Source organism: Gekko japonicus, unplaced genomic scaffold (genome assembly GCF_001447785.1).
Source record: "Gekko japonicus isolate JY-2015 unplaced genomic scaffold, Gekko_japonicus_V1.1 scaffold892, whole genome shotgun sequence".
Lineage (NCBI taxonomy): Eukaryota > Metazoa > Chordata > Lepidosauria > Squamata > Gekkonidae > Gekko > Gekko japonicus.
Window position 1 is genome coordinate 44,144 of NW_015174869.1, and position 27,082 is coordinate 71,225.

Consider the following 27,082-nt stretch of genomic DNA (forward strand, 5'->3'; position numbering starts at 1 on the left):
CCACCCCGCCCTGCCAAAAAAAGGTGGGTTTTTCCTCACCGTCTGAAGGGAGCAGCGGGGGGGGGAGGGGGGAGCTTTAGCGCGGCTCGCCTCCGCCGCCCTCCGCCCCCGCGCGGTGCCGATTGGCTACAGCCGCCACCGGCTACTCTGATTGGCTGAGCGACCTACGCGGGAGCCTCCGTCTTCGCCCGGACTCTGCCAGAGGCTTCGAGAGCCTTCGGTGACGTCAGCTTTCGAGAAGCTTCGCCGGCCGCCTATATAAAAGCCGCGGGAGCCGCCGGTCGCGCGCGAGAGAAACCGCCGTCCGGAGTGGGAGGGTGACGCGCTGCCGAGTATTGTTACTTTTCTGAGGGTGTAGTATTAATACTCTCTGAGGGCGCCACTGGGCGGAGAAAAGTAGCAGTAAATATGCTCTTTCTTACTACTTGGGTGTGGGGAGGATTGGGCCACAAGCGGGCTATTTTAAGGGCCACCCATGATGGGGAGAGGGGAGGATTGACAGAGGATTGGAGTATTAATGAGTATTAATGAGTATTAGTTGGGGGTTACCTTATTTTGAAAAGCGAAAAAAAGGGGGGGGGGACCTTGTTTCCCGACTGACTAACTTTAAACAAGTGGTCGCTATGACAGTTCTCACTTTAAAGCGTCTTGCTTTTTAAGCTGTCATCCTTGCTGAGGACTAGGAATATTCCTACATAACCTTCCAACCCCCAAAAGAGGAATTTTTTTGTCAGTTTTCTTAAAAAAAAAAAAAAAAAGCCCCAAAGAGGACGGACACCCTCTCGGACACCCCGAAAAAGAGGGCATTTGGTAACCCTGTATTTAAACACAAAAGTCTCCTGGGAGTGGAGAGGGATGATAGTATTAATTACTATGGTTGCTAATGGTCAGGTCTCCTGGGAACAGCGGGGAGGGTGGTATTAATTAGGATTAATTCCTGCTCGTGCTAATTTTTCTTTTTGCTTTCAAATATTTTACTAGCATAAGGATCAGAGTTACAATGACAGCGAAACACTATAACTAATTCATGCTAATCGGTAGGTTTCCCAGGGAGCAACAGGAGGGTAGTTTTAATTGGTATTACTATTGTTACTAGTTTATGGATCTCCTGTGAGTGGCGGGAGGGTAGTATTTATTATTATTATTATTATTTGGTATTAGTGCCCATTGACAGATCTCTGGGGGGTTGGGAGAATTGCATTAGTGTGTATTAATTATTATTGATGCTATTTGACACGTCTCCCGGGGTGGGAGAGTCGGAACGTAGTATTGATTAGTATTGATCACTATTGATGCTAATTGACAGGTCTCAAAGGTGGGTGTCAGGAGGGTTGTATTAATGAGTATTAATGATCATTGATGCTCATTGACAAGTCTCGGGGGCTGGAGAGCAATTTGCTGTGGAGTCCTGTGAGCAAAAATCCTACTTTGTGAGCTTACTGGCATTAAATTTGTGAGCGAGTGATTTGCCGTCCTTCCTGAGCTGAGACAAAAATGTGTGAGCCGGAGGCTAAAAAACTGTGAGCTGGCTCACACTAACTCAGCTTAGAGGGAGCACTGTTGGAGAGTGGTATCAATAGGTGTTGATGCAAAGTGACCGGTTTCTGAGAAGGCGGGAAGGTAATATTGGCTACCACGATTATTGTTGCTGATCGACAGGTCTCACGGGGTGGCTGAAGGGTATTGATTGGTATTAGTTGGTATTGATGATAATTGATGAGTCTCCCAGCGGGCAGCGGGAGGGTAATATTAATATTAATCAGTATTAACTGGTAATTCTGGTAAGGGTGGGGGAGCATAGTTAGTATAAATACTGATCAGTGAAAAAACTCTGTGTAGTCCCCTATAGAGTTACCTCCTCCCAAGCTCACTGAAATAGATAGGGAACAGCTCTGGTAACTTTACATAGGATCACACTGTAAGAGTGTAGAACTCCTGATTGTACTTCCCTCCACTTAATAGAAAAGTAAAATATGCTGTTCCCGTCCCTTAATGTAAAAGTCAAATAATGTTTGTGTCGACTGTGTTTTCATTCATAATGCATGAATGTCATGAATAAAAATACTTTATGTTACGACTTCCGATGACCGACATTAGTATCTGATGTACTTGGGTTCATCAGGTCATGACTGTAAGTGCTGTGAGTGGTACCCAGTGCTTCTGACACTCCCCAAGTATATGTTTGTATCTAGGGTTGCCAGCTCCAGGTTGGGAAATTCCTGGAGATTTGGGGGGGTGGAGTGTGGGGATGGAGGATTCGGTGGGGTATACTGTCATAGAGTCCACCTTCCAAAGCGGCTATTTTCTTCCAGGGAACGGATCTCTGTCATCTGGAGATCAGTTGTAATTCCAGGGAACTGACATCCCTGTTTATATCCAGTTATTTAGGACTTAATACTGTGGTTAATGTTGGTGCTTCTAACAGCGTCAGTGCTATTAATAGTCTGCCATTAGCAATGTGCTCCAATGTCTACAGCAGGGGTGTCGAACTCATTTGTTATGAGGGCTGGATCTGATATAAATGACACCTTATTGGGCCGGGCCCTGTGTGTCATAAAATGTAATGCCAGGTAGCAGAGATATAAATGTTATAAAGGATACAAACACAAAGGTTGGGGGTTTTTTAACTTCAAAACATGCTTCAAACATTAGCAGTCTTGTAATATTTTGTTTATTTAACAGTGTCCGATAACTGACACCTCTTGCTCTGAATTATTGCATGAAAATGCCTGTGCTGTTGCAATCTTGAGACTGCTGTTCAGGTGTGTGTATCTGTAAGCTGCGAACCTATGATGACGCGGCGGCAGCAGAACTGGAAGAAGCAGGAGACAGCCAGTTCCACTATGGGCCTGATAGAAACCCTCTGGGAGCCTGATCCGGCCCCCAGGCCACATGTTCGACACACCTGGCGTACAGCACTTGTGTCAACATTGTTTTGAGCGTTAGTGTTGTTGGCAGTGCTGGAGCTGTTTTAACACTGTTGTTACATGTAATATATCTTAGTGGAATTTGTCTTATGATCACTGGCATCAGTACCCTTAACACAAATACAGGTCGTATTTGAACAGGTATTATTCATTATAGGTATATTATTAACAGTATCTGTGTACTTAGCTGTGTGGTAAATAGTGGTGATGTTATTAAGTGTGGGGTGTAGGGTTGGTGAGTAATATAGATTGTGGGTTCAAGTGGGTAGAACAAAGCTTGAGTCCAGTGGCACCTTTAAGACCAAAAAAGTTGGTTTTAAAGGTGCCACTGGACTCAAAAAATAGATTGTTGGTGTGGATGGCAGGACAGTGTTATCCCTTTGTACTTTGGGGTCAGGCAGCAGTTTTTCTCCAGGCCAGTTTGGCCTGAGATCCTGGAGGATTTTTGCTATCTTCTGGGCATGGAGCAGGGGTCACTGGGTGTGTGTGTGTGTGGGGGGGGTATTTGTGAATTTCCTGCATTGTGCAGGGGGATTGGACTAGATGACCCTAAAGATCCCTTCCAACTGGATGGTTCTGTGGTCTCCATATTGAAAGTTTAAGCTGGGAAGATTCCCCTAGTGAGTTAACAAGTGAGGCTCCATTCGAACCCAGGACTTCTTATTCTAAAATCTTAACCAGAAGGTGCTATCCGTTTTTACCAAGATAGCACGGAAAGGAGCAGTTTAGGGGGCACTCTTGCTAGCTGAGCGTCCTGTTCCTAGGATCAAGGTTACAAACAACACCCTGGCAGGAGGCTGCTTCCTCACTGCGGATTCATTTCTGGCTGAGCTGTGTATGTTTACCTGCTTGAGGGATCCACCTTTTGTGGTTTTAGAAAGGCTGCTGCCTAAAGAACACACAGAAGTGAAGTGTTCCTCGTACAGAGTGGAACCATAAGGCCGTGGTAGCTTGGCTCTGACTGGCAGCAGCTCTCTGGTCTCAGGCAGTAAAACGTAAACAAGACCTTAGTTTTGCAAGGAGAAAAATGTACTTGGGCTTCTAATAAACCTTATGAACCGAAGCACCGTTATGAAGAGTAAGGGGTTTTTTTTGGGGGGGGGGGTGTTGTATTTTGTGTGTGCCTGTGTGCTTGCGAGCCTGGAAGTCATGGCGACGCCTAGTGGGGGTAGGACGTTTCAGAGAGGTGGCTTTGATATTACCTGCCTCTGTGTCCTGGCCTGGGTATTCCTTGGAGGTCTCCCTTCCAAGGATTGGCCCTGCTTAGCTTCCAAGATCTGATGAGATCGGGTTTGCCTGGGCTATCCAGATCAGGGCCGAAGAGTCAGTTTTGTGGCTTCTTGAAGACTAGTCAGTTTATGGCAGCGTAAGCGGTGGCTCAGAGGTTGATGATGAGCTGCAGACTGGAAGGCTGGTAGCTCGGCAGTTCGAGACCCTAGTGCAGGGGTGGCCAAACCTGCTTCATGTAAGAGCCACATAGATGAAATGTGACTACGGAGAAAGAGGCGGGTTAGGGGAGTGGCCTGAAAGTGACATCACAGGAAGAGGAAGGGTTTTGGTGCAGGATTCTACATCATTGGAAGGGGTGGGGCTTAGGAAGTGCCATCACCTGACCTTTGACCTGGAAGTGTCATCACAGGACATGACGTCACAGAGTGATGTCACATCCTTGCTTAGGTGCCACCCCCAAAATTCATGCTTTCCCAAGCAAGCACTAAGACGCCTGGGGGCACTCTCAGCCCTCTTTATTTGGCCAGCTGGGGCCAAATAATGACGTTTTCATAGGCAAGTGGCACAATTGCTTATTTACATCACAACAAAAATGAGTTGTGGAAAACGCATCTTTTGCCTATCCCATCAAACACCGACAGAGCAATAAACAACTGTGAACGAAATAAGCTAGTTTGCAAAAAAAAAACACCTTGATTTTTTTAAAAAATGCAATCATACATACACTACACAGTTTTGAAAGAGGGGGAATCTGTTTGTCATCTCCCCTGCCCACCCCCAAATAAGCAAATGTATTTCAAGAGAATCACTTGCAATCGAACAATGGAACTATGTACAAATAAGGGCTTTTTCTTTTCTTTTGGGAACGCTGTTGCAGCTCAGTTCCACAAAGATGAAAGATCCATTTGCAAAAAGATCTTTACTATGCAGGCCAGTTTTTTAATCCAATAACTGTTGTTGATCCCAGTACTACTTAAGTTAGATCTGTTGCATTTGTGAGCAAATAAAATTGCCTTATAATGAATCGGGCCATTGGCAGCTCTCCAGGGTCTTGGACAGAGGAAGAAGAAGAGAAGAGATTGGATTTATACCCCGCCGTTCACAACCCAAAGGTGTCTCAGGGCGGCTCACAAACTCCTTTCCCTTCCCCTCCCCACAACAGGCACCCGGTGAAGCAGGTGGGGCCGAGAGAGCTCTTGACAGAAACTGCTCTTTTTCAAGGACAGCTCTTGTCAGAACTACGGCTTGCCCAAGGTCATCCAGCCAGGTGCAAGAGGAGGAGTGGGGAATCAGACCCGGTTCTCCCAGATTAGAGTCCCACGCACTCAACCACTAAACCAAACTGGTTTCCCAAGACCTGGTCTCTTCTCACATTCAACAAGGCAAGCCCAGGCCTGCCCCCAAGTCAGCAAAGCTTACTCTTTGCTCAGCATACGTGTGCGATGAGAATGTTAGCAAGCAGATGTTTTTGCATTCCTGTTCGTAGGTTTAAATGCCCTACTGAAAAGCTCCCCAGCTTTTTTAGAGTGCTGCTGCTGTTCAGTTCACTTCCTATCTGTAGGCCTCCTTTTCTCCCCAAGATGGACTCAAAGCGGCATACATCATCATTCTCTCCTCTTCCGTGTTATCATCACAACAACCACATGGAATAAGCTTTCAGATTTTCCAAAATAATTATTGGCAGGGAGTTACCTTCACTTTGTTTCTAATTGATATTCACCAAAATCCACACATTAACGTGAGTAAACTAAAAACTCACATTCTAACACCTGCAAGTATTTTTTCTTGAAAATCCTAAACTTGACATCACTGAAGAATAGGAATAAGGTTACCACTCAACATATATCACATACAGATTTTAGTTTGCTTGGGCCACAGGAAACTGCCATCCCCCCCCCCCCCCAACAAAACCATTTCTTTTTCTCCTCATTCCCTCTGACTCAAGGCTCCTAGCAGTGCAGCAATCAAGTTGAGGCAGAGGGCACAAAATATTCCAGTCCAGGGCTATTTTTGGGCGGGAACGCACAGGAACGGAGTTCCGGCTGGCTTCAGAGTTGGCCACGCCCACTACAGCCAAAACCTCTGCGTGCGTGGCTACAGACAGAAGGCCTGGACAGCGATCCCCCTCCCCGTGCCTTCCCTGGCCTAGCCAAGGGCTGGCTTGCCCAGGCACCCCACAGCCGCGGGGCACCCCGTCAAGCTAAGGGAAGGCAGTTTAAACTGCATCCCCTGGGCTGGTTTGTCCGGGCTCTCCGCAGCCACAGGGCGCCCAGGCCAGCCAAGGGGAGGCAGGTTAAACTACCTTCCCCTCCGGGGGGGGGGGGGGCTCGTGGGCGCCCCGCAGCTGCAGAGCGCCCAGGCAAGCCAAGGGAAGGCATGGGGCGTGGCCTAATATACTAGTAAGCTGTGCTGTCAGGGGTGTGGCCTGTTATGCTAATGAGTTCCTGCTGGGTTTTTTCTACAAAAAAAAAGCCCTGTTCCAGTCCAATTAAAATGCACAAACTACAAATTATTCAGAAACACACACACAAACATAGAGTGTTAATAGTGCTGCCCCCAATCCCTGGCTCGCAGGCACACATGCTCGCACACACCTCTCAAGTCTGTTTGTCCTTGCAGCCAGCTCTGATGAAGCCCAGATTGCACACAAGAATTCAAAGAGGCCAGGGAATTCCCCTTGGTTTTGCCAGAGCCTTTTCTTTCTTTAAAGCAGGGGAGGAGCACAAGGACCCTTTCCCTTAAAACAAAAGCATATGTTGAACCCTCCCCCCGCCGCCACCCTCTTCAACCAGTATCTGCTGGCAGAAAGTTTCTAAGAAGGCACATTTGTAAGTCCTGTTCTGTAACTCCCCGGCCATCCCCCACCCCCTTCTCCCCGTTTACGGTCTGTTCCATTGAAATGAGAGAAGAGATGGGGCAAAGTCAGAGAGGGTAGAGAAACTGGGCCAGTCAACAAAAGTGATTTCAGAACCAACAACAAAAATCAAAACAGTAAGGGAAGGAAACTTTGATCTTCGTAAAATTAACTTTTTGTACCACATTCCTTCCTTCCTTCCTTCTCCAGTCCCCCCCCCCACCTCCTTGGACTTGCCCGCTTGCAGTGCAAAAGAAAGAGGGATCTGTTTTCTTTGTGCTAACCTGTCCTGGTGGGAGTTTTTCTGCAGAGGTGCAAGGGGCCGATCCTGAGGAGAACTAGGGCTCTGTGGGCATTCATTCCTCAATCGGAGATCCAAGTAATGGATTGAAAGGGTGGGGCAGGAGGAAGGAGGTTAGGAACAGAAAAGAAAGAGGGCGTTCCTACCGTATCTAGGAACAGAAGGAGGGGGAAGAAAGCCTTTGAATGAGACCAGAGGAAAGGGTACAGCAATGGGTGGGAGAAGGAATACAGTGTGAATAAAAAGAGGCTTTGTAAAGTAGAAAGGAGATGAGCAATTCCTGAGGAGCCCAGAACACTGCAGCTTTTTCTGCAAAAAAAAAGCCAGGATGGAGTGGGTGGGGGGATTAGCCAGGAGGGAAGGCAGCTGCCGTGCAAGGGGGGACGGCAAGTGGCTGAGGGGAAGGAGGGTGCCCGCAGACTCCCCACCCCAACTTGCATGAGCACACAGAAACACACACGCCTCCCCTGACAGTGCTGGCACAGCAGACGCCCAGGCCACGTTGCTGAGGAAAGGAGGGCACCTAAACACACACAAAGCCCACCTGCCTCCCCCAACAGTGCCAGCTGCAGCAGATGCTTGACAGTTGCCCAGCCGCATTGTCGAGGGGAGGAAGGGCTGCTTTGGGGGGGGGGATCAGGGGGTGGCAAGGCCTGTGGGCCGCAGACGAGGGCTCCGAGAGCCGCATATGGCTCACGAGCCGCAGTTTGGCCACCCCTGCCCTAGTGCCACGTGACGGAGTGAGCTCCCATCCCTGGCCCCAGCTCCTGCCAGCCTAGCAGTTCAAAAGCAAGAAATTGCAAGTAGATAAATAGGTACTGCTTTGATGGGAAGGTAACAGCGTTCCGTGTGCCTTGGCGTTTAGTCATGCCAGCCACATGACCACAGAAACGTCTTCGGACAGCGCTGGCTCTCTGGCTTGGAAACAGAGATGAGCACCGCCCCCTAGAGTCGGATTCGACTACCTCTCGAGTAAGGGAAACCTTGACCCTTAAGCCTTCAGGAGGCAGAGCATCTGACTAAAAGCCTTCACATTGACTTATGCCACTCTCCATTTGTTAGGCTTCAGGGTGCCTCAAGAAGTCTTCATAGCTTTGATGACAGCAGACAAGCACTGCTGCCCTTCCAGAATTAAGCTTTGAGTCACGCCCTCTGATGTGGGAGACCAGAGAGAATGCCTCCTCTTAGGTGGGGGATGCAGGTTTTTATTAATAAAAATTGTGTGTGTGTGTGTGTGTATAATTATTATTATTATTTGGGGTCTGGCAGATGTCATCCCAAAAAGGGAAAATCTTAAGGGTGGGGAAGGAACAACAATGACCCAAAAAAAAAAATCTTCCAAACACTTAACGCTTTCTTCCTCTTTGGCCCTTTGCAGGCTACCATGGTGAAGGAGACAGGTTACTACGACATCCTGGGTGTGAAGCCCAGCGCTAGCGCAGATGAGATTAAACGGGCGTATCGCAAACTGGCGCTGAAGTACCATCCGGACAAGAACCCCAGCGAGGGCGAGCGGGTAATGGGGCCGCGGCTGGCGCCTTGGGGCTGAGGCGGGCGAACGGGGAGGGGGCTCAGTTGCCGGCACCATTAAACCTTGGCCCACCGGCAAGGGGCAGAAAAAGGGGCTGATTTATGAAATGGCCAAGAAAGCTAAGCATTGGCAGAGAATATCTGCAGGGCCTAGGACCGCTAACTTCGGGGTGGGAAATCCTCTCCAGGTGTGCAGCCTTGGAGAGCAAAGTCCTGGGGGGCAGAGGGACCCCAGCGAGACGATTACTCAAGTGAAACCGATCTATGTCATCTGGAAAGTAACTGTGGTTCCAGGAGGCTTCCAGGTTCCACCTGAAGGTTAGTGCCCAAATCTTAACACCAATAATCAATGACTTTAATAATAGTAAGACATATAAAGTACTCAGAACAAATTTACCATAAACAACAGGTAGAAATTCATCAGTAAAGCTGATCACAGCCATCCCTCTAATGAAAATGGTGAAACGCTTCAGAATTCTGAAGGGAGGTTCCAAGAAATGATAGATTCTGCATTGGGAATCACTGAGGATTGCTGTTCTGAATATGCTTTATGGGTGTCTACGTGTGTCTTTGAAATTTTGAATCCAGCATGATCCTTGAAAAAAATCATTGAAACGGATTTAGAACCGGGGGTCCGTCAAGTCAGCTGGCAGAGACACCACTACACCTTTACAGTTCAAGGGCTTTTTTGAATTTATTACAGATTGTTTTTGGAAAAACTCCACCTGCGAATTTCTACCTGTGATCAACTTTACCAGTGAATTTCTACCTGTTTATGGAAAATTTGTTCTGAGTACTTTGTATGTCTTACTATTATTAAATCCATTGGTTATTGGTGTTAAAATTTGGGCACGTGCATTTTTTTCTTGTTTTCATATATTGCTGTGATATATTTCATCTTGTATCCACCAAAGGTTGGCAACTCTAGCACAGGCCAGTACAGGGGAAGACCCTAACCACACAAGCTAAAGACCAGGTTCCTGATATACCAAATCGATTTCTGTCATCAGCTTTACTGATTGTATGCCCGAGGCCAGCCTGTAATACTACGGAGGCTAAGGAAGAAATCAGCCTACCATCGTAGGGGGTCGCGTCGCGTTCCTCCACAAAAAGTCTTCCTTCTGCTGTCTCTTTGCACAACTTTTCTGGAACGTATTTATTTATCAGCTCTTCCCTGTGATCAGGGATCGGGGCGGTTTATATTCTGCTGCCACTCCATACTGGAGGGCCTCCTCAGGGTATGCCTGTTCACAAAAGGTTTTGCCAAGTGTAGGTGGGGTGACGTCAGATGGCTGGGAGGGCGAAGTTAGGAAGCCTGGGCGACTGAGAATTCAGTTGCCTTGGGCCTCTGGAGAATGGCACACAAGTTGCAGAGAGATAGCGGCATAGATGGCCAAGTTAGGACAGCCAGTGTACCTTTTTTTTTTTTTTTGAGTTTGTGGAGTGTTATAGTACATAGAAAAGGTTTAAAATGAAGTGCGGCATAAGCTCTGACTGATGGGGGTGGTCCCATCTGCCTCAGTTGATCCCTCAGTTTGACCAGCCCTAATGGCTGCAGTGGCTCAGAGGTTAAGACGCTGAGCTGCAGACTGGAAGGTCGGTAGCTCGGCAGTTTGAGATCCTAGTGCCGCATGACGGAGTGAGCTCCCATCTCTGGCCCCAGCTCCTGCCAGCCTAGCAGTTCGAAAGCAAGAAACTGCAAGTAGATAAATAGGTACCGCTTCGGTGGGAAGGGAACAGCGTTCTGTGCGCCTCGGCGTTTAGTCATGCCGTCCACGTGGCCACGGAAACTTCTTCGGACGGCGATGGCTCTTCAGCTTGGAAATAGAGATGAGCACTGCCCCCTAAATTCAGATTCGGCTAGCTTTCAAGCAAAGGAAACCTTTACCTTTTACCTTTTTACTAACAGCACCGGGGGCGGGGAGACACATGGTCAAAATAACCCACACAATTTCGCCCTCCTAAATTTCTTTAGTCCTGCTAGTGCAATATAGTGTTAGATTAGGATCTCTGAGACTCAGGTTCCAATTTGAACTCTCCCGCAGAAGATTGCTGGGTGACTTTTGACCAGACTTTCTTATTGGAAAAGGTGCAGAAAAGGGCAACTATAATGATGATGAAGGGGATGGGAGCACCTTCCCTACGAAGAAAGGTTAAAGAGGCTCTTTAGCCTGGAGAAACAATGAAGGAAGGGGAACACGATAGAGGCTTACAAAGCTATGCATGGGATAGACAGAGAAGGTAGAGGAAGAATTATTTTTCGCCCCTTCTCACAATATGAGAACTCACAGGCATCTAGCAAAATTAATGAGCAGTAGGCTTAGAACAGAAGAAGAGAAAAGATTGGATTTATACCTCACCCTCTTCACTACTCAAAGGGGTCTCAGAACAGCTTGCAATCTCCTTTCCCTTCCCCTCCCCACCACAGACACCCTGTGAGGTAGCTGGGGCCGAGAGAGCTCTCTTGAGAACTGCTCATGAGAGAACAACTCTGAAAGAACTTGTAACTGACCCAAGGTCACACCAGCAGCTGCACGTGGAGGAGTGGGGAATCAAACCTGGTTCTCTCAGATTAGAGTCTACGCTCCTGACCATTACACCAAACTGGCTTCTTCACCTGAAGAGTCACGAACACGTGGAATTTTCTGCCACAGGAAGTGGCGGTGGCTACAAGCATAGACCGCTTTATGAGGGGAATGGATAAACAATCTGGAGCAGGGGTCCATCAGTGGCTATTGGCCACAAGGTGTAGAGGGAACGCTCTGTCGGGGGCAGTGATGCTCTGTATTCTTGGTGCTGGTGGAGCCTCAGTGGGAGGGCTTCTGGATTTCTGGCCCCACTGGTGGACCTCCTGGTGGCACCTGGGTTTTGGCCACTGTGTGACACAGAGTGTTGGACTGGTTAGGCCATTGGCCTGATCCAGCATGGCTTCTCTTATGTTCCTCTGCCTAACTTATCTCACAGGGTGGTGGTTGTGAGCATAAAATGGAGGGGAGAGCAGTGTTGTAAGCTGTTTCAGGTCCTCCTTGGGTAGAAAAGCACGGGTATACCCCAATGCTGCATCTTCAACTCCTCGAGGTGGCAGAAAAGCAGTCGGGAATACATAACACGGGGCCCTTCTGTTCTTGGATACCAAGGTTACAAAAGTGACAGAAATTTGAGAGGGGAGGTTCCATAGCTGTCAAGCAAAAGCATGCAGAATTTTTCTACAGTTCAGACGGTATTGCAGTTGGCACTGTTACCCAGAGGGCCGGGGTGGGAATGAAAGCCCCGGGTCACTGAAAGTGGGTGGTTGGACCCCCGCTGGGAAGCACCAAACCCACCCCAGTCCCTTGCAAGTGCCACTAGGCTCACCAGGCTCTTCCCAGTAAAAGGCATCCATTTTCTGTGGGAGAACGAAAATGCTGCTCAGGGAGGGATCAAACGGATGCTAAAAATGGGAAGAATACGGCTTTTGCCCTGTAACCATCTGCCCGATTCTGAGCCGTCCCGCCACTCGGGGTAGGGGCACGCACCTGGCAGAGGAAGGGTCAAGGCTTCTTGTCTTTGGTAGCGGCCTCAGATACTGGGGTGTCTCGAGAGTTCCTTCACTCCTGACGGACACCTTTTCCGTTCCACAGTCCCGGTTTGGAGGTTCATGCGTTTCTCTATTTCCCCTCCCTCTTTCATGCACCCACGGCACCTGGGACTGCGTTACGGGCAATCTGCCTTTATTTCTTGCCGGTGCGCGCCTCCCACGTCCCCAAGCCGTTCCTCTAACCAATGCCTGTATTCAACCCCGTTTGGTGTATTGGTATTCCCTATCGGAAGGTCCCCCTCCTGGGAGGCCCTTTCACCGGCCTTGGAAGGCAGGCAAGCCTCTTGGAGATGTCCCCCTCCCCGGGGTCTCCAGATCTGTTCCCGCACTCTCCCTCCCAATGCACCCCCATGTTGTACTTGTGGGCAAAACCTACAGTGCGTGATCCATCAGGCCCCTCTGGCGTCCCTTGTATAGGCTGGGAGGGGGCTGGGGGGTCCCCCTTCCTGACACCATCCCAAGTCCCTTGCGAGTCTCTTTAAGTGACGTGTGGATCTTTGCTCAGCGATGTGAACGAAACATTACTGTCGCCGTTCAGCGGTCAGCTTGTATTCAGCGGATCTCTTTCTTTCCGTAGTTTAAGCTCATATCCCAGGCTTACGAAGTCCTGTCAGACCCCAAGAAAAGGGACCTCTATGACCAGGGTGGGGAACAAGCTATTAAAGAAGGCGGCCTAAGTGGAGGCGGTTTCTCTTCACCTATGGACATCTTTGACATGTTCTTTGGTGGTGGAGGCCGAATGAATAGAGAGAGAAGAGGTATGAAGCTTTTTTTAAAAGGGCATGGGACTTTTTAAAAGTTTAGCATTGCAGAAACCCTTGTGCGCGTGCAGAGTGTACTTCTCAGCTAACTGAAGGCTCCATTGAAATGTAAAAGCTCCTGACTCTGCCCGAACGCAGAGGTGTCGTTGCTAGCAAATGCCTTCTAGTTGACCCCAATGCTCCCTCTAAGCTGTGGAGTCTTGTGAGCAACAATTCTACTTTGTGAGCTACGGGTACTAAAGCTATGAGCAAGCGATTTGGCTACTGCATAAATTAGTTTGCTCTGGAGCCATCCTTCCCAAGCTAAGACAGAAATGTGAGAGCTGGAGGCTAAAAAACTGTGAGCTGGCTCACACTAACTCAGCTGAGAGGGAACACTGTTTGGCCCCCATTTCATGCTCTCTTATATGTTTTGCCCCATTCCTGGGGCTTGTATAATGATAGCAAAGCAAACCATAATATTAAACTGCAGCAGTGATATCACTGTAGTTAGTAACCATCATCTTATCATTTATAAGGCTTTGAATCAAGTGTCCCATAACGATTAGAACAGGGGTCCCCAACCTTTCGGAGTCTGTGAGCACCTTGGGAATCCAGATGCAGCGTGGTGAACGTAGCCACAAAATGGCTGCTGCAGGAGGCGGAGCCAGCCGCAAAATAAATGAATAAAAATGGCCGCCTCACTTACCTTTGATCACGCAGCGAAGGCCCTTGTCCTGTGGTGGGAGCTGCTGCTGAAGCATTGTTTTTAAAAACCTGCACCGCCAATCAAATCTCCATTGGCCAGTCGGAAGCCTTGCTGGCCAGAAGCCCCATCTGGCCCTGCCCACTTTCTAAAGACACTTGGCAGGTGCCGTGGTGCCCATAAGCACCATGTTGGGGACCCCTGGATTCAATTTTTTTTTTAACAATCTTGCAAAACAAAATCTCAAGATCATTTCAAAGGGTAGGAGTGTCGGCCTGCAGTAGAACAAGCTAGATTCAAGTCCGGTGGCACCTTAGGAGACCAACAAGCGTTTCAGAGTGTAAGCTTTCAAGAGACAAAGCTATCTGATGAAAGGAGATTGGACTCTTGAGAGCTCAAAGCCCCCGCAGATCTTGTTGGTTTCTAAGGTGCTACCAGACGAAAGTCACGTGAAATAATAAGACTGTCTGTTTAAGCTCATGAAATGCCTTAATATTTAGGTTCTTGGGCTCTTCAGGGATTGGGGTGTGGGGCAGGGCTTATTCTCTTCTTGCACGTTGTGGGTGATAAACATGAAATACCCTGTTTTTTAATACTGGAGGGTTGAGCTTAGGGATTTTTTTTTAAAAAAAATTAATTGCTATACAAAGTGTAGTTGCTGATACAGAAAGCATGCTGTTACGGAAGAGTTTTTCCTTCATAGTATTTTGTGTGGCCCTTCATGGTAGTTCTCGTGGCCCTTTCTTACATGCCCAGGGAAATACTGATCACCACTTTGAGGTCAGGAAGCAATTTTTCTCCAGGCCAGTTTGACCAGGGATCCTGGAGGGTTTTTTTGCCATCTTCTGAGCATGGAGCCGGAGGGGGGGGGGGTGTGAATTTCCTGCATTGTGCAGGGGGTTGGGCTAGATGACCCTGGAGGTCCCTTCCAACTCTGGTTCGAGTTTCACCTATAGTCTGTGCTTGATACGCAGTTGGAGAAGTACTAAAGATTTATGCACATCTTGCCTCAGTGCAGGGTTGGCCGACTTAAAGAAATTGGCTCTTAAGAAGTCACTTCTCTTAACTTTCCTTTTTGCCCATCTGCATTTTCGCACATGCTGAACAATGCACTTTGAGCCACGTGAACACATGGAGCTGCCTTATACAGAATCAGACCCTTGGTTCACCAAGGTCAGTATTGACTACTCAGACTGGCGGCAGCTCTCCGGGATCTCAGGCTGAGTTCTTTAATATCACCAACTGCCTGGTCCTTTTACCTGGAGATGCCGGGGATTGAATCTGGGACCCTCCGCACACCAAATAGATGCTCTGCCCCTGAGCCACAGCACCTTCCCCTGAATGCACTTTCAAGGCACTTCTGTGATACGTCTGCAAGGGTTTTTTGCTGTTTCGCATGGTAAACTCTAATTGCAAAGTAGATTGAAAGTGTATCATTCAGCGTGTGTGAAAGATGTCTGGCCACAAAGGAATGGATCAGTAAGACAAAGGGGGAAGAGACCCAAAATGGCCCAGTTCCCGTTTGGGTGAGGTTTGAATCATTTTTTAAAGATAAAACTTTGAACAGCCAGATCGGCAGCTGACTGGGGGAGGGGGATCGATTGTACTATGAAAACTAACCGTCCCTGTTCCCAAGCGAGCAAGTTCTTGCTGACCAGGCACACCATGTGTGCTTTCTCAAGGACAAGGGTATTATGTTGGGTATGTGAGGGAGGAGGGACTAACAAGCTTCGAACAAGAGCCTTGTAAATGGCAGGCCTTGCTCCTGAATGCCTGAACTCTTTTGTTTCTTCAGGCAAGAATGTGGTGCATCAGCTGAGTGTCAGCCTTGAAGACTTCTACAACGGGACCACACGGAAGCTGGCGCTCCAGAAGAACGTCATCTGCGACAAGTGTAAAGGTAAAAGACTCCTGTGGACTGGACACAAGTGGAACTCTGCAGCTCGTCTGTCATTCCGCAGTGGCGGCTAGAATAAAGTCACTGTAAGCTACTTTACGAACCCGTCTGGCTGGGAAGGGCAGAGTAAACATGCCTCAAAGAAACAAGCGCCAGAGTTGGTACACGGAAGCTGGATTATATAGAAGGCTTCCAGTGCCCTGAAAGCTACTCTAGTGAAAATGCTGAACACGCAACAATATTTTAAGGTTCTTGCTGTCTGTAGTGCAGGGGCCGCCAACCTTTTCGAGCCTGTGGGCACCTTTGGAATTCTGACACAAGGCAGTCACAATCCCGACAGCCGCCTCAGGAGGCGGAACTAAGCACCGAATGTCAGGGAGTGAGGCCGCCTGTTTCTGAATATTTGTTGCTGGGGCGCAGGTGTCAAGGGAAGAAGGTTTTCGCTTTATTCCCCTGCTCGTGGGCTTCCCGGAAACGTTCGGGTGGGCAGCTTTAAAGTACGGTGAGCAGCGATGAATCCTTTGCCTGACCAGCTGAGCTCTGCCAACTCCACGTGCCGCGGTTTGAGAGCAGATAAGCCATCGGTGTTGGGTATCGGAAGACTTGCTTAGTTTCCGTTCCTGTTTTCCCAGCCTTTGCACAAATATATCTTGACCAGTGTTCTCTCTGAGCTGAGTTAGTGTGAGCTAGCTCACAGTTTTTTAGCCTCTGGATCACACATCATTTGTCTCAGCTCAGGAAGGAGGGCTCCAGAGCAAACTGATGCAGTAGCCAAATCGCTTGCTCACAATTTTAATCCCAGTAGCTCACAGAGTAGAATGTTTGCTCACAAGACTCCACAGCTTAGAAGGAGCATGACTTGTTTCAATTACCTTTTGCATACTTGCAAATCAATTGGACTCGTGTAACTCCTCAGGCTGACACATAACGGTAGCAGCGAGTGCTAATAATAAGCACCATATGGCATTGTGTGTAGTATAGCGAGGAGCAATGCTCCCTCTAAGCTGTGGAGTCTTGTGAGCAAAAATTCTACTTTGTGAGCTACTGACATTAAAGTTGTGAGCCAGCGATTTGGCTGCTGCATGAATTAGTTTGCTCTGGAACCATCCTTCCTGAGCCAAGACAAAAATGTGTGAGCCGGAGGCTGAATGTGAGCTAGCTCACACTAACTCAGCTAAGAGGGAACACTGGCCAGGAGATGCTAAGATTGCCTGGCAGCTGGAAGTTCCTGCTCTTTTAGCGTTATGCACCACTAGCTGACAAGCTAGACTTGTTTTTAAGGCAAGAGAGGTTTCAGGGGTGCTTTGCCATTGCCTGCCTCTGAGTCATGGCCCTGGTATTCCTTGGAGGCTGCCCTTCCAAGTACTGGCCACGACCGACCCTGCTTAGCTCCTGAGATCTGGGCTATGCAGGTCAGGGTAGCAGTGGGCACTGCTCAGGGCATGCTCTGTCTATGCGTATGTTGGCAGAGTGTCTCACTTCAGCATCGATGTTGAGATTCAGCTGCCTGGTTTGCCATGGCTTTGTCTAACACGGGCAAACATCTGAATGGGAAACTCTTTACCCTCCCCCCCCCCCGGTTTCTAGGCTACGGTGGGAAGAAGGGGGCCGTGGAGAAGTGCCCGACGTGCAAAGGGCGAGGGATGCAAGTGATCGTGCAGCAGATTGGGCCGGGCATGGTGCAGCAGATCCAGACGGTCTGCCCCGACTGCAAGGGCCAAGGCGAGCGCATCAACCCCCGGGACAGGTGCACCACCTGCAACGGCAACAAGGTGGTGCGGGAGAAGAAGATCTTAGAAATCCACATCGACAAAGGTGAAGGTCTTGATTTTTAAAAAAATCTATTTAAAACGGTTCTTCATGCCGACTTCCCCACCCAGTCAGGGTCCCCAAGGGGGTGGGCATACAAAAACACTACAGTATTTCAACAATTAAAAATGCAGTTAACATTATACTTCAAGAATGCATGAACAACGCTGGAAGGAGGGGGCAGTAGCTGTTAATTGGAGGCATGCCAGATGAAACAAAAAAAAGGCAGGCAAAAGACACTGATAGAGGAAGACGGATGAACCCAAGGAGGGAGTTCCAAAATTTGGGTGAGATTGTTGTTCCATTCTGGTGCCTGCATTGCCCCCCCCCCCCTTTTTTGCCATTGTTACAGCTGACTTGTGGTGTGACCCTGTAGGGTTTTCAAGGCAAGAGATGTTCCGAGTGGTTTGCCACTGCCTGCCTCTGCATAGCAACCCTGGGCTTCCTTGGTGGTCTCCCATCCAAACACTAACCAGGACCGACCCTACTTAGGTTCCGAGATCTGATGAGATCAGGTCATTCTGAACCATCCGAGTCAGTCTCGGGTCCAGCGAGAACATCAGTTGAGTTGGGAAAGTTTAGGACACCTATTAAAAATGCAGTTAACATTATACTTCAAGAATGCATGAACAACGCTGGAAGGAGGGGGCAGTAGCTGTTAATTGGAGGCATGCCAGATGAAACAAAAAAAAGGCAGACAAAAGACACTGATAGAGGAAGACGGATGAACCCAAGGAGGGAGTTCCAAAATTTGGGTGAGATTGTTGTTCCATTCTGGTGCCTGCATTGCCCCCCCCCCCTTTTGCCATTGTTACAGCTTGTGGTGTGACCCTGTGGTGTGACTTGTGGTGTGACCCTGTAGGGTTTTCAAGGCAAGAGATGTTCCGAGGTGGTTTGCCACTGCCTGCCTCTGCATAGCAACCCTGGGCTTCTTTGGTGGTCTCCCATCAAAACACTAACCAGGACCGACCCTACTTAGGTTCCGAGATCTGATGAGATCAGGTCATTCTGAACCATCCGAGTCAGTCTCGGGTCCAGCGAGAACATCAGTTGAGTTGGGAAAGTTTAGGACACCTACTGCAGACTTGCCAGGCAATGCTCAATGGGACAGCTATCTCTCCTGCCCGTCCTTCAGTTGTGTTTCATACATGGCCTCTTCCTGTTGTTTGTTCTGCACCTGTCTGCCTCTCTAACTCTCCCCAAAAAGCACTGTGTTCATTAGTAAAGTTTTGCTACAAGAACAGGCTTCCAGGGTCGTACAGTGGTCCTCCGGACTGCGAAGTACCTATTTTCAGATCACATTGTTGACATCACCAAAGAAGAAGAAGAAGAAGAGATTGGATTTATGCCCCCGCCCTTCACTCGGCGTCCCAGAGTAGCTTACAAACTCCTTCCCCTTCCCCAGTGAGGTAGGCCGGGCTGAGAGAGCTCTGAGAGAGCTGTCTTTGAGAGAACAGCTCTGACAGAACTATATGGCTTGCCCAAAGTCATCCAGCAGCTGCAAGTGGATGAATGGGGACTCAAACCTGGTTCTCCCAGATTAGAGTCCTCACACTTAACCACTGCACGAACCTGAGAGGGCGCCACCTTACCTCTGGCATCCAAACTGAAACTCTCTCCCCAGGGATATTTGTCTGTTCACTTCTGTTACTGTCTTCCACCAGCAAACGAAGACGTTCTTGTTCCGTCTGGCCTTCCACTCCCTCAATAATCCCTCCTTCCTGCCCTGTTTCAGTTACTGTTTCTCTGTGCTTTTAGGATGTGCATTTTACTTTTCAGGTTTAGTGGTTTTTATGTGTTTCCCTAACGCTTGTTTGAGCTGTCAGCTGCCTTGGTGGTCCTGATGGGGTCAGAAAGGGTGGGGTACAGATTTTGTAAGTAAGTCATTCGATTATTAAACAAACCCCCTGAATATTCCATCTACTGGATCTACCGGACAGGTTTTGATTGCTTTTGTCTGTTGCCGGTTTGACAAATAGTGCACGGGTGCTAACCTTGGTTTCGACTGGCTTCGCATCCCCCAGGTATGAAAGATGGTCAGAAAATAGTGATTCATGGGGAAGGTGATCAAGAGCCCGACCTGGAGCCCGGAGATGTCATCATTGTCCTCGATCAGAAGGACCACCCCGTGTTTCAGAGAAGAGGCCAGGACCTGGTTACGAAAATGAGCATTCAGCTTTCCGAGGCCTTGTGCGGCTTCAAAAAGACCATAGAGACGCTGGACGAGAGAGTCCTCGTAATCACTACCAAGCCAGGTAAGATTTGTGGCGAGTTTGGGAAGCACGTTGGTAAAACTGCACAGGTGTTGTGCAGTGTTCCCTCTAAGCTGAGTTAGTGTGAGCCAGCTCACAGTTTTTCAGCCTCTGGCTCACACATTTTTGTCTCAGGAAGGATGGCTCCAGAGCAGTGTTCCCTCTAAGCTGAGTTAGTGTGAGCTAGTTCACCGTTCTTTAGCCTCCAGCTCACAGATTTTTGTTTTAGCTCAAGAAGTATGGCTCCAGAGCAAACTGATTTATGCAGTGGCCAAATCGCTCGCTCACAACTTTAATGCCAGTAGCTCACAAAGTAGAATTTTTGCTCACAAGACTCCACAGCTTAGAGGGAGCACTGGTGTTGTGTTGTGTCACCCCCCTCCCCGCCCGCCTCTCAAAAAGAAATAATTATATTTTAATATACATGATATTCCCAATGGGATTTAAAAAAAATATGAATCCATGTTTGGGTCATTTGCAGGGCTTCTGTAAACCAAAGCATAAAATAACCCCAAGATATTTTTTTTTTTAAACGAGCACTTAGTATCTTAGCTTAACTAGTAGTCTCCGTGCTTCCTTTTAAGAGATTGTTTCAGGAAGGGTCGTCATGTAGACGCTGCAGTGGCTTCAGGTTGAATACCAGATCATGTTCAAGGTTGTGGTTGTTAACCTTCAAGGCCCTAAATGGTCCGGGACCAACATATCTTCGGGACCGCCTCTCCTGGTATATTCCCTGAAGAGCACATTACGCTCAGGGGAGAAAAATCTACTGGTGAGATCCCTGTCCTGAAAAATAATCCGGCTGCCTCCAGCCGGAGGCAGGGCTTTTTCAGCCCTGGCTCCCATCTGGTGGAACTCTCTGCCAATCTATATCTGTGCCCTGCATGACCTAGTTCAGTTCCACAGGGGCCTGTAAAGCAGAGATGTTGTGCCAGACCTACGGGCGAGGGCAGCAATGGGCTCCCGTTTAGCCTGGCTCCTTCCCCTACGGGGTAAGGATACAAGCTGGCTAATTTTACACGTCATCTGCAATGCTCCCTCTAAACTGTGGAGCCCTGTGAGCAAAAATCCTACTTTATGAGCTACCGGCATTAAAGTTGTGAGCGAGCGATTTGGCTACTGCATGAATTCGTTTGCTCCAGAGCCCTCCTTCCTGAGCCGAAACAAAAATGCGTGAGCCGGAGACTAAAAAACTGTGAGCTGTCTCACACGCACTCAGCTCAGAGGGAACACTGGTCACCTGTAATGCCTGTTCAATCTGTTTATTGTTTTAAACTTGATCTGACAATTTATTTATGGGGATGATGTTCACCTGTGTACAGGGGAGGACGGTCTAAAAGTCACAATTATGAATAAATAAGTACATAAGAGCAAAATTCGAGTCCAGTAGCATTTTAAAGACCACCAAGATTTCCAGGGTATAAATTTCCAAGAGCTTGAAGCCCCTTTCATCAGATGCAAGGAGGAACAGAGGTCCCTGAGCCCTTAAAACCCCAGTCTGAAGAGGAGATATTAAGGACTCAGGGACCTCCATTCCAGCTTGCATCTGACGGACGAAGATTTGACTCTCAGCAGGGCCTTATACCACGGAAACCTGGTTGGTCTTAGAGATGCTGCTGGACGCAAATCTTCTTTTAAGAGATGATTACCTGGTTTTAGTAGAACAGTGGTTTTCAAGTCAAGGGGGTCTGGACCTTCAGGTGGATATAAGGACAGAAGAGAAGCCCATGCTGGATCAGGCCAATGGCCTATCCAGTCCAGCACTCTTGTGTCACACAGTGGCCCAAACCCAGGGGCCCCTCAGGAGGTCCACCAGCGAGGCCAGGTGGGTCACAGAACTTGACTTACGAGGCCCCAATAAGCTTCCAGTTTTTGTCCTGCTTCTTGGAAGGGGCAGCCACTGGCGATCATACCTAAAGGATAACTGTGTTCCAATTGCCAGTTTGGAGTAGTGGTTAAGAGCGCGGACTCTAATCTGGGAGAACTGGGTTTGATTCCCCACTCCTCCGCTTGCAGCTGCTGGATGACTTTGGGCAAGCCACTGTCCTTGAAAAAGAGCAGTCCTCAAAACAGCTCTCTCAGCCCCGCATACCTCACAAGGGTGTCTGTTGTGGGGAGGGGAAGGGGAAGGGAAAGGAGTTCGTAAGCCGCTCTGAGACTCCGAATGAAGGGCGGGGTGTTCTTTTAACTCTTTTGAGAGTCAGAGTTCTCTCCGTCAGTGAATAATTGCATAATGGCCCCAGAACTGTACTCCGAGAAAGCAGCGTATGCATTGACTTGACAGCCCAGCTGGGAGAAGACAGCTTATAACTGTGGTTTATACGATTATGCATGGGATAGAGCGAGTTGAGAAAGAAGTCCTTTCCTCCCTTTCTGACAATACGAGAACTCGTGGGCACTCAATGAAATTGCTGAGCAGTTGGGTTAGAATTGATAAAAGGAAGTCCTTCATCACCCAAAGAATGATTAACACATGGAATTCACTGCCACAGGAGGTGGCGGCGACTACAAGCAGGGACAGCTTCAAGAGGGAACTGGATAAGCATATGGACCAGAGGTCCATCGGTGGCTATTAGCCACAAGGTAGATAGGAACTCTCGGTCTGGGGCAAAGGATGCTCTGTATTCTTGGTGCTTGGGGGGGGGGGCGCAACATTGGGAGGGTTCCTAGTGTCCTGGCCCCATTGCTGGACCTCCTGATGGCATCTGGTATTTTGGCCACTGTGTGACAGAGTGTTGGACTGGAGGGGCCACTGGCCTGATCCAGCATTGGCTTCTTTTATGTTCTTATGATGGGGAAAGAAATGCAAAGATGCATCACCGTAATGATAGTTTCTCTGTGTCTCTGTACCTCTCCCTCTGTTGCTCACAGTACTGGGCTGTGAAGTACACCGGGGAAATCATAGTTCTTCTGACTCCTCCTCTGTTGTTCCCACAATTCAGCAGGTCCTATGCCTCCACTCTGGAGGTTAAAATTGGGTTCTCCAATGTGGAAAGCTTCAAGACAAGCTATGCTCAGCCATAAGAAGTCCATCACGAAGGAAAAATGAAATGTGCATAGAGATCATTTGGAAGGTGGTTAAGGGAACAGCGTTCTGTTTTTCTGCCCAGTAAACCATGCGATCAGACAGTCTAATTCTGAAATGTTCAGCTAGCACAGACCTACTCTAGATGGTGAAGTACATGAAACGAGCAAGCCCACTGACAGCGTTGTTCATTAGTAAAATATACATCTTTCCTTCCTTGTTCAAGTAGAATGGGAATACTGGAAGCTGTTAAGAAACTCTCAGAAACAGGTTTTTGGAGAAGTTCATTTGTCTTTTTAATTTTTTTTAAGTGTACTTTAAATATGGAACTCTTCTTCCAACAGGTGAAGTGGTAAAACACGGAGACCTCAAATGCGTCTGCAACGAGGGGATGCCGACTTACAAAAACCCACTGGAAAAGGGTTCTCTAATTATACAATTCTTGGTAAGTTTCAAAAAAAAATAATTAAGCGACTTAGTTGTAGGAACGGCAGGTGGCAGTCTGAAACAACACCTGGTTACATGTTTGGGCAAAACCCTGGAAGTTATGTTGGCACACTGATGCTTCAGGTATCACCATAGAGTTTCTAGAGAGTTTCTTGCCTTTGGAGGGCAAGCCTGGGTTTGTCACCTCTGTCCCCCCGCTGTTTCTCCTGCTGGTCCAAAGCGGGCACCCCTAGATAGATGGTTTCTGTTAACGGTAAACAGTTGGCTTTTCCTAGTCATTGGTTACTTTTTAACTGGAGCCCCCGTTTTCACCTGTTGCAACGGCAGTTCAAAAAGACCTGGCCAGTGTTCCCTCTAAGCTGAGTTAGTGTGAGCCAGCTCACAGTTTCTAGCTTCCGGCTCATGCATTTTTGGTCTTAGCTCAGGAAGGATGTGGCTCCAGAGCAAACTACTTTATGCAGTCGCCAGATCGCTCGCTCACCACTTTAATGCCGTTTGCTCACAAGGTAGAATTTTTGCTCACCAGACTCCACAGCTCAGAGGGAGCCCTGGCCATCAGCCCCCACCCAAGGAGACACACGCGGACTCGCCATCCTCCCAGAGCAGGAGGGGAGAAGTCCTGGCCCAGTGGCTTCTTGAGGCAACTGAGTTGCAGACTGCCATCAACAGCCAGCATGGTGTGGGTGGTCAAGGGTGACGGGCTCTGATCTGAAGAACCAGCTTTGGTTCCCCACTCCTCCCCCACCTTGGGCCACTCACCGTTCTCTCAGCTGTCAGCCCCACCTACCCCACAAGGTGCCTGATGTAGGGAGCGGAAGGGAAGGCTATTGGAAGCCGCTTTGAGATGCGTGACCTTGGGCCAGTCACGGTTCTCTCAGGACTCTCTCAGCCCCACCTACCCCACAAGGTGCCTGATGTAGGGAGCGGAAGGGAAGGCTATTGGAAGCCGCTTTGAGATGCGTGACCTTGGGCCAGTCACGGTTCTCTCAGGACTCTCTCAGCCCCACCTACCCCACAAGGTGCCTGATGTAGGGAGCGGAAGGGAAGGCTATTGGAAGCCGCTTTGAGATGCGTGACCTTGGGCCAGTCACGGTTCTCTCAGGACTCTCTCAGCCCCACCTACCCCACAAGGTGCCTGATGTAGGGAGCGGAAGGGAAGGCTATTGGAAGCCGCTTTGAGATGCGTGACCTTGGGCCAGTCACGGTTCTCTCAGGACTCTCTCAGCTCCACCTGCCTCACAAGGTGCCTGTTGTGGGGAGAGGAAGGGAAGACGATTGGAAGCCACTTTGAGACTCCTTAAGGTAGAGAAAAGAGGTGTATAAAAACCATCTCTTTTCCTGGGTGATGAGCAGGAGCAAGGAAAGTGCTTAAGGAGGGACGGTGTGTCTTTGATTTAGGGTTTGTTGGAAGAAAATATATGAAGAAGAGAGAAGAGATTGGATTTCTACGCTGCCCTTCACTACCCAAAGGAGTCTCAGAGGGGCTCACAATCTCCTTTCCCTTCCCCTCCCCACAACAGGCACCCTGTGAGGTAGGTGGGGCTGAGAGAGCTCTGAGAGAAACTGCGCCTTTTCAAGGACAGCTCTTATCAGAACTACGGCTTGCCCAAGGTCATCCAGCCAGGTGCAAGTGGAGGAGTGGGGGAATCAAACCCCTGTGCACTTAGAGTCCGTGCACTTAACCACTACAGCACCTTGGGGGACTTTCTTTGGTGGTTGGGATCTGGGCTAAGAGGTGAGGTGGCCAAGCATTGGAGGAGAGACCCTCCTAATGGCTTTATGCTGCCCATACAAAGCTTTGTGGAAAATAACGCCAAGATGTGAGCCTCGCGCAGCTCTTCCCTGCTAATTGAGTGGCTCTTCTGTTGCAGGTCGTATTCCCGGAGAAGAACTGGCTTCCCAAGGAGCGGCTGTCTCTGCTAGAAGCCCTGCTCCCTCCCCGGGAAGACGTCATGGTCACAGACGACATGGATCAGGTCGACCTCGTGGAGTTCGATCCGCGGGATCGGCCCCAGCACCGGCACACGGAAGCCTACGAAGAGGACGAGGAGGGGCCCAGAACGGGCGTTCAGTGCCAGACGTCTTAAGCACCGAGAGGCTGAAGAAGGGACTTCGGAATTTACCAGCCTGGGTTGCGCAATGAGTTACCGGGCATCCTTTTTAAAGGGCACGCCTCCACGTTACCTTGTTCCAATGTTAAAAGACTGGTGTGCCTGTGTGTGTGTGATTTAAGATAAGAATGTTAAACGACACGTCCAGAGGTGTCAAAAAAACCACTATTTATGTATACCTCGCAGCTTTGATATGGTGTCTGACTTGAAGTTGTCATTATTCCTGGAAGTTTATTCCTTGAAATAAAACTTGAGGACCATTCCTGTGTGGTGTGGGCACGCTGGGCACGGGTACAGACCAGGGCAGTACCCACTCTGAGCTGCGGCATCTGAACTGGAGCTGAAACCCAACTAATGGGGTCTGCTTAATGCTACCGAGACGGGCCCACCCAGGTGATTTCCCGGAGAAGTTTAGTCACGGACTTCTAAATGCAGGAATTTTTCTGGACTTCTGGCTTTCATAGTTTCAGAGGGCAGCCATCTTGGTCTGCAGTAAGAGAGCCAGATTCGAGTCCAGGAGTGGCTTAGAGACCGAGATTTTGGGGGTACGAGCATTCTTTTTGGTCTCTAAGGTGGATGTAGCCATTAGGCTTGGGGAGGGGCCGTGGCTCAGCAGAAGAGCCTCTGCTTTGCATGCAGAAGGTCCCAGGTTCGATCCTTGGCATCTCCAGTTAAAAAAGATTTTGGGGGGTATAAGGTGAGAGTCTAAAGCTTCCTCTGTCAGATAGCCCTTCGTGGCTTTTTTTAATCTGGTGAGTTCTAAGGTTAAGCGGAAGACGTCTGGCCCATATTGCCAAGGGAACAGCCGCTCTCTTGGCACCCAAAGGGTGGGAAAAGCCGGGAAGTTTTGGCTCCCCGTTTCCACACTTGAGGGTGATTCATTTCACGGTGTCTGTTTCTCGTTGATGTGCTTGTCAAACCCAGATGACCCCTCCATCACCTAATGGTTTGTCGACCTCGGGGCAAACCATGACAAGCCCGTTGGACAAAGTCCATTTACTCCCACACCCTGGCCACAGAAGGGCCCCGTCAATTTGTAAGTTAGGCCGATTCTGTGCTTTAACAACCTAACCCAACCGGATTTGTGTGTTCCTAGCAGAACTTAACAGTAACTGTTAAAGGATAGGCGTTGTCATGTGAGGATAACAGCACCGTAACAGAGCTTGTTAGTGTTGGACAGGATCTGACTTACACAAATGTTCGTTTTGGACAAATAACACTGGCTGCCTCCACACGGACATTTGGCTCTGCCAGGTTTCCCCAACACGAGGATTGGTCATTTATTTCCAGAGGATCCACACGTCTTCCAATCGACTTTCTAGGTTTGTCCTGTTTTCCCTAAACCTCTTTTTGTATGATCTTTCCAGAACAGGAAGGTGTGGGGGTTTCAACCCCCACCCAAAACAATGCCATCTTTTACTTCTGTTATCTCTCCCCATCTGGCAGTAATCTTTAGGCCTTTTTTAAAGTCAGTAGTTGCCACATAGCCCTGTAGCAGGCTTACATTAGAGTGCGAGAGCTACTAGCCATTTTTTAAAAAATACCCCTGGCACTGAGGGAATCCTTAGGAAACCCTGTGTGGATGTTCCATTACTGCTAAAAATTACTTATCTGTGGCTGCAATGAGTCTTACAGAGCAGTACCCCCGTTTCTAGCCACTCCTGAATAACAGAATC

At 48.8% G+C, this 27,082-nt stretch overlaps 2 protein-coding genes across 4 annotated transcripts in view; one reads left to right on the forward strand and one right to left on the reverse strand.

The window, feature by feature from the left end:
• LOC107121781 (long-chain-fatty-acid--CoA ligase ACSBG1-like) overlaps positions 1 to 7,396 on the reverse strand; it is a gene marked incomplete at both ends in the record, with an annotated part of 50,703 nt that extends 43,307 nt beyond the window's left edge. Inside the window, one exon of the mRNA XM_015424772.1 lies at positions 7,296 to 7,396. Within this exon, the coding sequence (XP_015280258.1) occupies positions 7,296 to 7,396 (101 nt within the window). The remainder of the gene's footprint in view (positions 1 to 7,295) is intronic.
• Positions 300 to 25,659, forward strand: DNAJA4 (DnaJ heat shock protein family (Hsp40) member A4). 3 transcript variants are annotated; one of them, XM_015424778.1, is made up of 8 exons: positions 300 to 402; positions 8,691 to 8,828; positions 12,997 to 13,177; positions 15,661 to 15,765; positions 17,350 to 17,577; positions 19,596 to 19,826; positions 23,193 to 23,293; positions 25,167 to 25,659. In XM_015424778.1, the coding sequence occupies exons 2-8, from the start codon at positions 8,697 to 8,699 to the stop codon at positions 25,380 to 25,382; spliced, it is 1,194 nt and encodes a 397-aa protein (XP_015280264.1). In that variant the 5' UTR covers positions 300 to 402; positions 8,691 to 8,696; the 3' UTR covers positions 25,383 to 25,659. The 3 variants fall into 3 exon arrangements, with proteins under 3 accessions (XP_015280264.1, XP_015280266.1, XP_015280265.1); XM_015424780.1 differs by lacking the exon at positions 300 to 402 and adding an exon at positions 983 to 1,037; XM_015424779.1 differs by lacking the exon at positions 300 to 402 and adding an exon at positions 8,440 to 8,500.
• The last annotated feature ends 1,423 nt before the right edge of the window (positions 25,660 to 27,082 follow it).

Excerpts from the sequence above, each read along its gene's own strand:
- DNAJA4 (XM_015424778.1), top strand. The coding sequence starts at position 8,697 with ATGGTGAAGGAGACAGGTTACTACGACATCCTGGGTGTGAAGCCCAGC. Across the intron at positions 13,178-15,660 it reads AATGAATAGAGAGAGAAGAG|GCAAGAATGTGGTGCATCAG; the intron begins GTATGAAGCTTT and ends TTGTTTCTTCAG. Across the intron at positions 17,578-19,595 it reads AGAAATCCACATCGACAAAG|GTATGAAAGATGGTCAGAAA; the intron begins GTGAAGGTCTTG and ends CGCATCCCCCAG.